The sequence below is a fragment of the Monodelphis domestica genome, chromosome 2 (assembly GCF_027887165.1).
Source record: "Monodelphis domestica isolate mMonDom1 chromosome 2, mMonDom1.pri, whole genome shotgun sequence".
Taxonomy (NCBI): domain Eukaryota; kingdom Metazoa; phylum Chordata; class Mammalia; order Didelphimorphia; family Didelphidae; genus Monodelphis; species Monodelphis domestica.
Genome location: NC_077228.1, coordinates 191,383,835 through 191,397,100, shown reverse-complemented (window position 1 = coordinate 191,397,100; position 13,266 = coordinate 191,383,835). Strand labels below are relative to the sequence as shown.

Below are 13,266 nucleotides of genomic sequence, written 5' to 3'. Positions count from 1 at the left end.
GACCATTATACTAAAATCAGAACTTCTGAAATCAAAACTATTAATAAGCACATGAAAAAGTACTCTACATCTCTTATAATCAGAGAGATGCAAATCAAAACAACTCTGAGGTATCACCTCACACCTAGCAGATTGGCTAAAATGACAGCTATGGAAAGTAATGAACGCTGGAGGGGATGCGGCAAAGTAGGGACATTAATTCATTGCTGGTGGAGTTGTGAAATGATCCAACCATTCTGGAGGGCAATTTGGAACTATGCCCAAAGGGCGATAAGAGACTGTCTGCCCTTTGATCCAGCCATAGCCCTGCTGGGATTGTACCCCAAAGAGACAATAAGGAAAAAGACTTGTACAAGAATATTCATAGCTGCGCTTTTTGTAGTGGCCAAAAATTGGAAAATGAAGGGATGCCCTTCAATTGGGGAATGGCTGAACAAACTGTGGTATATGTTGGTGATGGAATACTATTGTGCAAAAGGGAATAATAAAGTGGAGGAATTCCATGGAGACTGGAACAACCTCCAGGAAGTGATGCAGAGCGAAAGGAGCAGAACCAGGAAAACATTGTACACAGAGACTGATACACTGTGGTACAATCGAAGGTAATGGACTTCTCCATTAGTGTCAATGCAATGTCCCTGAACAATCTGCAGGGATCTAAAAAATACTATCCACAAGCAGAGGATAAACTGTGGGAGTAAAAACACCGATGAAAAGCAACTGCTTGACTACAGGGGTTGAAGGGATATGACTCAGGGAAGACTCTAAATGAACACTCTAATGCAAATACCAAAAACATGAAAATGGGTTCGAATCAAGGACACGTAATACCCAGTGGAATCGCGCGTCAGCTGTGTATGGGGGGGGGGGGTGAAAAAGAAAATGATCTTTGTTTCCAATGAATAATATTTAGAAATGACCAAATAAAATAATGTTTAAAAATAAATAAAATAAAATCAGAACTTCTACATAAAATACAATGCACTCAAAGCTAATTAATGAGAATGGGCAATGAGTAAGAAAGAAAAGACAAAGTACAAGGATCTACCAGAAATGAATTTCTTTTAAAAATCAATTATAAATCATTTTAAGCTTTAAAAAAAGTTTCTACCAAATACATGATTCTAATAATGGCTCCTCGATGAAATGAATGAAAGGCAAAACTTGGGCAAAAACTAAAAACAACACCCTTCTCCACAAAAAAAGTAATGCATCTTTTATCCAGGGACAACTCCAAGAGCTGAGAAAAAAAGTAAACTATAAGAAATATACGTAAAGAAGCTAGAGGCTAAGAGTTTTCCTCCAATAGAGAACAAAGGAGAAAGATACCCTCATTCCCTTCCCTGGGTATTGTTTTAACCTAGACACTACTACGATTACTTTGGAATCATGTCTGATTCAGATCTCCAAAAAAAGATTCAAGTTCCAGAGTAGCTGGGGGGGGGGGGGGGGGGCTAATTTATTATGCCTTTCACTCTTGCTCACTGTACAACTATTCCTTAATTGATAAATAATGAAAGGATATAAGCAGGAAATTTTCCAGGAGAGAAATCCCAGCTATCCAAACCATGTTCCAAATCACTGAGTGGAGAAACACAAATTAAAGACACTCACACCCACCAGATTGGCAAAGATAACAAAAAGGATAAGTGACAGACATATTGAAGAGACTAGGAGAAAACAGGTACACTAAATGCATTGTTGCCAGAGCTGAGAATTAGTACAACTATTCTGGAAAACTAGTTGGAGCCATATCCAAAATATCACTAAATTGGGCATAATCTTTGCCCCAGGAATACCATTATTATCCCCAAAAAGATAAAAAAATAAAACTGGATCTATAGATATAAAAATATTTGTAACAGTTCTTTTTCTGTGGTGGCAAAGAACTGGAAAATAAAAGGATACCCATCAACTTAGAATGGATAAACAAAGTATGGTTGGAAGAAATTATGATCTATGCATTTAATAGAATGTTATTGTGCTGTAAAAAAATATGATGGAGATGGTTTCAGAGAAATCTGGGAAGACTGTATGAACTGATTCAGAATGAAGTGAGCAAAATCAGGAGAATAATTCATATGATAACAACATTGTAAAGACAAATGAGTTAAAAAAAATCTAAGAATTTAATCAATGCCATAACCTATCATGATTCCAGAGAACCAATAAGGAAGCATGCTACCCACCTCCTGATAGAGAAGATTGACTCAAAATTCAAAATGAGATATAGATGTTTTACATGAGCAATGAAGGAATTGTTTTGCTTAATTATACATATTTCTAATAAGGGCTTCTCTTTTTCTTTTTTTAATTGAAGGAGGGAGGAGAGCAAGAGGAAAGGTCACATCGGATGGTTAATTCTGTTTCATGTATGTATTTCTTGCCTTATGAACAAAGTAAGCAATAAGAGCCGATATCAATTTTGTAAGCTCATAGAATCTATGTACATTATTTTTTTTATTTTAAACATTATTTTATTTGGTCATTTCCAAACATTATTCACTGGAAACAAAGATCATTTTATTTTCCTCCCCGCCCCCCCCTCCCATCACCTTTCCCTCTCCCATAGCCGACGCACGATTCCACTGGTTATCACATGTGTTCTTGACTCGAACCCATTTCCCTGTTGTTGGTATTTTCATTAGAGTGTTCATTTAGTGTCTCTCCTCAGTCATATCCCCTCAACCCCTGTGGTCAAGCAGTTGCTTTTCATCGGTGTTTTTACTCCCACAGTTTATCCTCTGCTTGTGGATAGTATTTTTTAGATCCCTGCAGATTGTTCAGGGACATTGCATTGACACTAATGGAGAAGTCCATTACCTTCGATTGTACCACAGTGTATCAGTCTCTGTGTACAATGTTTTCCTGGTTCTGCTCCTTTCGCTCTGCATCACTTCCTGGAGGTTGTTCCAGTCTCCATGGAATTCCTCCACTTTATTATTCCTTTTAGCACAATAGTATTCCATCACCAACATATACTACAATTTGTTCAGCCATTCCCTAATTGATGGGCATCCCCTCATTTTCCAATTTTTGGCCACCACAAAGAGTGCAGCTATGAATATTCTTGTACAAGTCTTTTTCCTTATTATCTCTTTGGGGTACAAACCCAGTAGTGCTATAGCTGGATCAAAGGGCAAACAGTCTCTTATCGCCCTTTGGGCATAGTTCCAAATTGCCCTCCAGAATGGCTGGATCAATTCACAACTCCACCAGCAATGAATTAGTGTCCCCACTTTGCCATATCCTCTCCAGCATTCATTACTTTCCATAGCTGTCATGTTAGCCAATCTGCTAGGTGTGAGGTGATACCTCAGAGTTGTTTTGATTTGCATCTCTCTGATTATAAGAGATTTAGAACACTTTTTCATGTGCTTATTAATAGTTTTTATTTTTTTGGCTGAGAACTGCCTGTTCATGTCCCTTGCCCATTTATCAATTGGAGAATGGCTTGATTTTTTGTACAATTGATTAGTTCTTTGTAAATCTGAGTAATTAAACCTTTGTCAGAGGTTTTTATGAAGATTGTTTCCCAATTTGTTGCTACCCTTCTGGTTTTAGTTAAATTGGTTTTGTTTGTACAAAAACTTTTTAATTTGATGCATTCCAGATTATTTATTTTGCATTTTGTAACTCTTTCTAAGTCTTGCTTGGTTTTGAAGTCTTTCCCTTTCCAAAGGTCTGACATGTATGCTAGTCTGTGCTCACCTAATTTTCTTATAGATTCCTTCTTTATGTTCAAGTCATTCACCCATTCTGAATTTATCTTGGTGTAGGGTGTGAGGTGTTGATCTAAACCTAATCTTTCCCACACTGTCCTCCAATTTTCCCAGCAGTTTTTATGAAATAGTGGATTTTTGTCCCAAAAGCTGGGATCTTTGGGTTTGTCATATACTGTCTTGCTGAGGTCGCTTGTCCCCAGTCTATTCCACTGATCCTCCTTTCTGTCTCTTAGCCAGTACTAGATTGTTTTGGTGACTGCTGCTTTATAATATAGTCTGAGATCTGGGACTGCAAGGCCCCCTTCCTTTGTATTTTATTTCATTATTTCCCTGGATATCCTTTACCTTTTGTTCTTCCAAGTGAACTTTGTTATGGTTTTTTCTAAATCAGTAAAAAAAATTTTTGGAAGTTCCATGGGTATGGCACTAAATAGATAAATGAGTTTGGGTACGATGGTCATTTTTATTATATTGGCTCGTCCTACCCATGAGCAGTTAATGTTCTTCCAATTGTTCAAGTCTATTTTTAGTTGTGTGGAAAGTGTTTTGTAGCTGTGTTCCTGTGTTTGTCTCGGGAGATAGGTTCCTAAGTATTTTATTTTGTCTAAGGTAATTTTGAATGGGATTTCTCAATTCTAGTTCTTGCTGCTGAGCTGGATTGGAATTATACAGAAATGCTGATGACTTATGTGGGTTTATTTTGTATCCTGCAACTTTGATAAAGTTGTTGATTATTTCGATTAGCTTTTTGGTTGAATCTCTAGGATTCTTTAAGTAGATCATCATGTCATCTGCAAAGAACGATAATTTGGTCTCCTCCTTGCCTATTTTAATGCCTTCAATTTCTTTTTCTTCTCTAATTGCTACTGCTAGTGTTTCTAATACAATGTCAAATAATAGAGGTGATAATGGGCATCCTTGTTTCACTCCTGATTTTAATGGGAATGGATTTAGTTTAACCCCATTGCAGATGATATTAGTTGATGGTTTTAGATATATACTGTTTATTATTTTTAGGAATGGCCCTTCTATTCCTATGCTTTCCAGGAAATATAAATACAATTTATGTTATGTAAAAGGAAAGGAATGACTACTATTGATACACTAATTCAATAAATATCTATTAAACACTTACTATAGGTAATACACTCTATTAAGTGCTGGGAATACAAAGACAAAATGAAACAATATTTGTCTTCAAGGAGTTTACATTCTCTTTAGAGGATACATCCTATATACAGGAAAGTAATTTCAATTTGAAGATGAAGAGAACATTTGACAACCAGATGTCTTAGGAAAAGATTTATTCAGGAATGGGGCAGATAAGCAGGATAATGAAGGAAACTAGAAGTCCAGGAGATAGAAGTAAGGAGGACAATTCCAGGAATGTGTAATTATTCAAAGGCAAAGAAGATGGACTACTTAAGTTGGGGGAAAGCAAATAAACCTATCTGACAGTAACAGAGAACAAGAAAAGGAATAATGTAAAATAAATCTACAAAAGTTGGCTGAGCTCTCTCTTAGCTGTCAAGCATATCTGGATTCTCAAGCTCTTTCTAAAATGGGTGATGTGTAGACACATGCTGGCCTCAAACCTAAAATGAACTTCAAGGCTTCTTTTGCTTTGTGTCCTTTCCTTGATTGGAGATGGCCCAACAGAGATTTCAGCCTTTGCAGAAATATCAGGAGAGGACAGGTCAGGGTGCTAAAAGCCATGAAGGAGGTAATCTCCAACACATCTTTTAGAGGAAAAGATGACAGCCTCAAGGAGAATAAACCCAAGCCATAATCTATCCTTACAGAAGTTATGGACACTGATTTGTTTAGTAATGTGGAACTGAGGAAAAGTTAAATTATCAGTCTCCCAGAAGGGTATATATGGAATGATGCCTCAAGTATTTGTTAATACATAATTACTAGCCTTTTAAAAATATATCTTTTGCAGAAGAGAGAATCAATAATTATCCCATATGTTGGGGAGAGGAGGAAATTAAGCTGCAGTCAAGATTAGAGAAAGCTTTAAATGCCAAATTGAAGAATTTGTATTTTATCCAAGGGGTAATAGGAACCATTTTTAAGTAAGGAAAAGATATGATAAGATCTATGTTGTAGAAAAACTATTTTTATAGCTGTGTGAAGGATGGATTGGAAAAGGGAAAAACTACAATTTTAAAAGAAGATGAGCAAGGGCAACTAGGTAGCACAGTGGATGAAGTGTCAGGTCTGGAACGAGAAGGACCTGGTTTCAAATGTGTTCTCAAGGCCCTTCCTAGCTGTGTGACCCTGGTCTCTTAACTTCAGTTGTCCTTAATGCTCTTCTCTCTTATAATCAATACTTAGTATTGATTCTAAGAAAGAAAGTAATAGTTTAAAAACCTTTAAAAAGGATATGAGTCAATTGTGATACACCAATAGGATGGTTGTCACATTGTAAGTTAGCTAACAAAGTGTCCAGGTAGCATTCAGGAAACAACTCATAAATAAAAAAGTCTTTGCAAGTGCCAGGAGAGTACCAGATAATAAAATGGACAACCATTTTATAATAATAATAATAATAATAAAAATTCCAATTATATAAAGAAAAATTTGTAGGTTGGAAACTGTCCTTTTTAAAAAAAAACCATAGATAGTAGAATTAATACATTTTCAAAGCACAAAAAATGTTTTAAAGATGGGCCTTTCTAGGAGAAAGTTTGGGATCATTAAAGAAGTTCTGTGATTTCCCAATGGCAGCATAGCTTACTGCTTCTCAAGAATTTCTAACTATACATCACTCATTTAATTCTGGGCCCAACTCATTGTCTATCTGTACTATCTGTCCAAGATATAGATACATATGAATGCTACAGGCTGTCCATCTAAATGCATTACATAATCCTCACAAGACATTCTCATTCTTTTGGCTTTTCATATGTGGATTACTGGACAATTCTTAAGTGACAATTTTTACTAAGAAGCTCTGCAATAGCATCTGAAAAACCCCACGAAAATAAACTTCTTCAACTTGGAATTTGAGCTCAGAATTCAATATATGCCAATATTCTACTGATGTGTTGTAAGAATGGCAATGGAGATGTGTACAGAGTTGAGAAGCCTGAAATATATAACTCATTGGGAATTTCAAAGATGAACCAGAGAATAAGGAATAGGTAGACAGTCCGAGGGTTCCATTGGTATCCTTGTGATTTCTGAAGAAAGTAAAAAAGACTCTACCCAGGATGTCAAGGCTAGCTCCTGTGTTGAAGTTATAGGAGTATATGGACAAGACTCACACCAATGGCAAAGTATGTATGGATTGCAATCTGCAGAACTGAAGGGAATCTTCAAATTTATGAGCTCACAGAACCGTAAGTCTGAATAAATCATTTACAGTATTTCCTATAACAGGTTGGCTCATCCTGGCTGTGACTCTGGGCAAATGACTTAATCTCTGAGTGCTCTAAGACAGTAATGGTGAACCTTTTAGAGACCTAGTACCCAAACTACAACCCTCACACAGCATGTGAGCCCTCCCCCCACCCCTCTTCCCCCAGACAGGAGAGGGAGAAAGTACTCCCATTTGGCTGCTGGGCAGAGGGATGGGTCATGTAAGAAACTTCCTCAGGCGCACATGGAGAGGGGAGCAGGCAACATGACCTTAGGCAGTCTTCCAAAATTATGAGTTGCTGAGAAGGCATCAACCAGCATTGACAGAACAGTTTCCCTATACCAAAGAACACAGATTCAGTCTATTTCATTTCTTTCTTTTTTTTTTTTAAATATAAGCCCATACCTTCCGTCTGTGTATTGGTTCCAAGGCAGAAGAGTGATAAAAGCTAAGCAATGGGGGTCAAGTGACTTGCCCAGGGTCACACAGCTGGGAAGTGTCTGAGGCCAGATTTGAACCTAGGACCTTCCATCTCTAGACCTGCCTCTCAATCCACTGAGCTAGCCAGCTGCCCCCTCTAATTCATTTCTTATATACTCTGGAGAAAGTACATGGAGATCAATTATGTTCTTAGGAAATATTTCTAATTTTTTTGAGGTATTATTTTGTTTTCAATCAAGACAGCTTGAAATCTGATCTCAAATTGGTTTTATCTTATTCTAATGCAGAGATGAAGATTCTTTGTTAAGGGATGGGGTAGATACAGAAAACCAGTATAGCTGTGGCTTTACTTTACACAGTTTCATTTATCTGTGGTATATGTGGTCAACCCAAAGCACTGGAAGGGCAAGAACAGAGAGAAATTACATAAATATATAGGGCAGCAGATGTTCACTTATATCCACTGTTTTAGCTGTCAGGTCTTGGAATGCAGTTCCAGAGAATTGAGGGAGTGCTTACTTCAGCAGCACATATACCAGAGGATTCAGGTGCCATACTAAGTGCCATACTAAGCTTTCCATCAGAAGACTTTTTAAGCTGTGTTAACTGTAGGCAAATCACAACTTCTGAGCCTCGGTTTCAAATTTGGGGATTTCAAAAAATGGGTATGCCTTCTAAACCACCAACTTTTCATAGAGTTGCTTCAAAGAAAGTATGATATAGATTATAATGAATGATTATTTTGTTATATATTGAAAGTCATATGGAAACAACAAAGGAGGGAAGAAAAGGAAAGGGAATATGGCTTTTTCCTCCTCAAGAGCAAATGATTAAACTAAAGCAAACTGAAAATAAAGAGAACTACAAAATTGTTATTCCATGTCTATTACAAATACTTTGAAATATTTGTATTTATTACTAATAACCAATTCAGAGGCAAACAGAAGGAAAGAGAAATAAGGAGGCAATAAAGGAGGAAAAAGTCACAGAAAGAAAAGGAAAAAAGAAATGTTATGATTCAGAATTCTGGAGTTCGATCAAACTCTTGACCATCTGTTTCAGGCATGAAACATGCTTGTAAACTTTTTTCAAGTTCTTTTCATGAGTGAAATGCCACTTTACACAAAAGAAAATACATGGAATAATACTCAATGAGGGTTCATTCATTCACTCCTACTGCTTCATAGAAGGAAAAATTACTTACCTGATACATTTATCAAGGTGATGTCTGAAATAAAATTCATAGTAGGTCACCTATTAATTCTGTAAAATGCAGGTTCCCTACTGTTATCTACCCTGGGCAATTTTGGCATTAAAAGAAAACAAAAACAATTCAGGGGTTAAGACATTATACTTTGGATGCCTGGGAAATAGGTCAAAAATCTCAAAACCAAATAATTTCTTTTTTATATTCAAGGAGGTTTAGAATGAAGCAGAACCTATGAACTTAACCAATTTTTAAAGAAATAATCCATGTAATTTTTTCCTTATTCTTGAAACCTTGAAAAGTTCAAGAGTATATTCCAAGTAGTAAGAATAGAACAGAATAACCTTGCAACAAGAAAAATCCAAACTTAATGCAATAAGGGGCAGTTAGGTGGCTCACTGCTAGAGAGCCAGGCCTGGAAACAGGAAGTCCTAGTTTCAAATCTGACCTCAGACACTTCCTAGCTGTGTGACTCTGGGCAAGTCGCTTAACCTCAACTGCCTAGCCCTTATAGCTCTTTTGTCTTGAAACCAATACTTAATATTGATTCTAACACAGAAAATAAGGGTAAAAAAATTAACAACAAAATAGCTGAGAAAAACCAGTCTCTTCAATCTTGACACATTTAGCCATAAGCACAAAATTAATATGAAGCAAAGGCTACACTTGGTTTTCTGGTCTTGCAGACTTTAGTCAAGAATTAACAATTCAAGGCATGTATTTAAAAACATAGTCAAACGCCAGGATGAGTCATGGTGTTATTAGAACCCAGTGTTGACAGTATACTTATGAGGAGTGATATTTTTACTTACTCTGGTCAGCATAGTTTTTTGCTTTGAGTTCAAGTTGTCTTGTTTGGGACTCTAAGGATTCCACTCGAGTTTGTAAGTCCTTTTTTTCCTGTTCTTGGGAATCTTCAAATTCAATAAATTTCTAATAAAGAAGAACATATATTATTTTCACTAGAGGAACTGAATGTTATTTAGAATTTTCAATTCCTGAGTCCCTTGCTGACAGGGACTAAGGATAAGACGGAACTCCTAAGAGAAATAAATCTTGAGATGTATGTAACCTAATATTTTAGTTTATCTCAAAATTTTTAGAAAATAAATTTTATTTAAGATATATTCATGACCTAATATTTAAGCACAAGACAAAAAGAAAAAGAATTTTGCTAACATCATCAAACATCCAGTGCTTTTTTCCACTTTGTATAAAAGAAAAGTCAAAGTAAGTCAACATATTCTGCTCCAAATTCAGCAGCTACCATAAAACCAGAAGGATTCTTATACATTTAGCTGAATTCAAAACAGAGTACAATTTTAATTCATACCACCTGTAAGACAGCACATTGCTGAACGAAGAGTAAGTTGCTCAATGAATTTTGTTAATAGTAAATCATTGTTGTAATAGGTTTATACCTGAAATATATTGGTAAATTCTAAAACACAGAATTAAAGTTAAGGTTACTTATAAGGTAATGTTGAAAAAGGTATATATAGAAATCAAAACTGAAATTAAACTATGGTTAAATATAAACTGACCTGTCTAAAAGCATAAAATATTTTCAATCTGTAGTGTCAAAACCCATAATTATGACAAATGGTCCCCACTTTCATGAAAAACTCCTTAGTGATTATATGATATAAATTTATCTTCAGTCCTTGGTATAAAACAATCTGTCCTCAAAAAATTAAATTGTTTAAATTTTAAAGGTCAAATATGCTTAATAATACCAAAATATCAAGAAAGCACTTTCAACTAGGGGAAAATTCAATCAAACTGCTTGAAGACTGAAATATATATATGTCACAAAATATTCTATTAATTTATGCCAAACTACTACATTTATAGAAAAAAAGGTAATACCAACCTCACACTTATTTTTAGATTTCTGGCTGAAAATGAGTGAATATAAAACTATATAGAAGTGTGTGATATTTCAAAACAATGCCAAGCATAAAACAGGTATTGTGACAGACCATCCTGCCAAACCTAAAGATAACTCTTTTAATTAAACACAGGTAAAAAAAAATTGCATGGCTATAGAAACCTTTTAGATTGGATTTGTTTTTTACATAATATCAAAAAAGAAAACCATTTAAAATAGATAGATAGATAGATAGATATAGATATAGTGTTTTTCTTTGTAATTTTTTCTCAGAAAACCAGATGATATAAGATCCAGGTTAACCACCTAAAAATAACACACTTTAGAAATATTACAAAAACATTTATAAACATGGTCACAAATGTCATTTAAGAAATGGTATTTCACAAAGGGCTAAGTAGGCAAATAGTATTTTAAATGACTCTGCAATTTCCAAATACCTTACTTTCTTCAGTTTCTATGTTACCACCCTCCCATTTGATAAAGGAGACAATATTATGGAAACACAAGCTAGCATCTACCTTCTTTCTTAGCTACTGTCTGGAGGAAAAAAAAATGTGAATAATCCATAGTCTTCTAGCTCTGCTGTTTGTATAACAAATGGTCTATAATACTAGGATCTAATGACATACAATAAAGAATCCTCAAATTTTTCTTCATCTTTAACTTCAATATGATTCTTGGGAATTGGCATTTAAAGTACCTTAAGTGAATATAACCAAAAGGAAAGGAGATTAGTAAAAAGCCAAAATAATACCATAGGCCTATGGTGAAATGAGTAATTTACTTTTCCCGTGAATAGTAAGCTCTCATTTTCACATTTCTCTTGAAAGAAAAGGTATACCATCAATCTCAAAAGTATTAGCTGTCCTTGTTCAGGAATACCTGTTTTTCCTCTTTGCATTCTGAAATAATTTAATATCTTTTCTTTGAAAATGTAAGGTTTTTACCACAGTGATTTAAACAAAGAAACAGTATTAAACAAATATTCCATTCTCTTTCTCATTCTACAATGGTGTTTTCTGATTGGAAAGTACAATATTAATAACTATATAAGTGACTTGATATAAGTGTTAGAAGCAGTGTAATACTAAAGATGAGATAAATATCAATAATTAAGAAAAAGTGGATGAATGACACAATGGCTACTGAATCTTTTAATATATCATAGTAAGGACAGCGAGATGGCTCAGTGGATGTCAAGCCTGGAGTCAGGAAGACTTGGATTCAAATATGGTCTCAGACAGTTCTTAGTTGTGTGACCTTGGCCAAATCACTTAACAGCAATTGCCTAGCCCTTACCATTCTTCTACTTTGGAATCAATACTTAGTATCAATTCTTAGAAGGTAAGGATTTTTTAAAAATTATAGTAATAAAATCTTTTAAAATACTAGGCTTTACAGATGATATGATGGTATCCTTAGAGAATCCTACAAAAAATAACTAAAAAGCTAGTTTAAATAATCAACAACTTTAGCAAAGTTGCAGGATACATAATAAACCCAATAAGTCATCAGCATTTCTATATATTTCCAACACAACTCAGAAGCAAGGATTAGAAAGAGAAATTCCATATAAATTCAACCTAGACAATATAAAATACTTAGGAATCTCAATGCCTAAACAAACACAGGAACTATATAAGCACAACTACAAAACACTTTCCACACAATTAAAACTAGATCTAAATAATTGGAAAAACATTAATTATTCATGGATAGGATAAGCTAATATAATAAAAATTAAAATCCTCCCCAAATTAATTTACTTATTCAATGCCACACCTATCAAACCACCAAGAAACTTTTTTATCAAATTAGAAAAAAAATATAACAAAGTTCATTTGGAAGAACAAAAGATCAAGAATATCAAGGGAAATAATGAAAAAAAAATTGTGAAGGATGGGGGACTAGCAGTACCAAATCTTAAACTATACTATAAAGCAGTGGTTATCAAAACAATCTGGTACTAGCTAAGAGACAGATGGATCAATGGAATAGACAAGGTAAATGTCCTCTACAAGATAGTATATGATAAACCCAAAGATCCCATCTTTTGGGATAAAAACCCACTTGACAAAAACTCCTGGGAAAATTGGAAAACTGTATGGCAAAAATTAGGTTTAGATCAATATCTCACACCCTATAACAGTGATGAGGAACTTTTAGAACTGTGCCATGCTCCACCCACCCAGAGTGCATGCCATGCCCTGCCCCAATTGCATGCCCCACACCTTGACTGTGAGAAGTGCCCCATCCCACCCCACCCCCTGCAGGACTGCCAGCCCTGCTGAACTCCACCACAGCTACAGTGGAGGGAGGCTTGAATGCCACACACACATACATTCAGGGGCAGGGCCAAATTAGAAAAGATGAGGGCCTGTGCTCAGAGAGAGGTCTCCGTGTGCCATCTATGTGTGAACCTATGGCACATGTGCCATAGGTTCCTCATCATGACCCTGTGAACCTCAAAATTTCTTAGACTTATAAATGTTGGAAATTTCATGATTGGGAAATTTCATACTTGAAAAATTTCCTATTGATAGTGGGTCTTGACTATTGGAATGTGAACCCCATTGGCATGGGAGGTTCCTTCTTCTCCCTTCTTAAGATTACTTTAGGACAGAAACCTTTT

At 35.3% G+C, this 13,266-nt stretch overlaps 1 protein-coding gene across 2 annotated transcripts in view; it reads right to left on the bottom strand.

The window, feature by feature from the left end:
- The window catches only part of SPAG9 (sperm associated antigen 9), a 226,480-nt gene that overhangs the window by 146,989 nt on the left and 66,225 nt on the right, over nt 1-13,266 (bottom strand). For both annotated transcript variants that reach the window (XM_003340183.4, XM_001363821.4), the window contains exon 2: nt 9,553-9,673. In XM_003340183.4, coding sequence (XP_003340231.1) covers nt 9,553-9,673 — 121 coding nt within the window. The remainder of the gene's footprint in view (nt 1-9,552; nt 9,674-13,266) is intronic.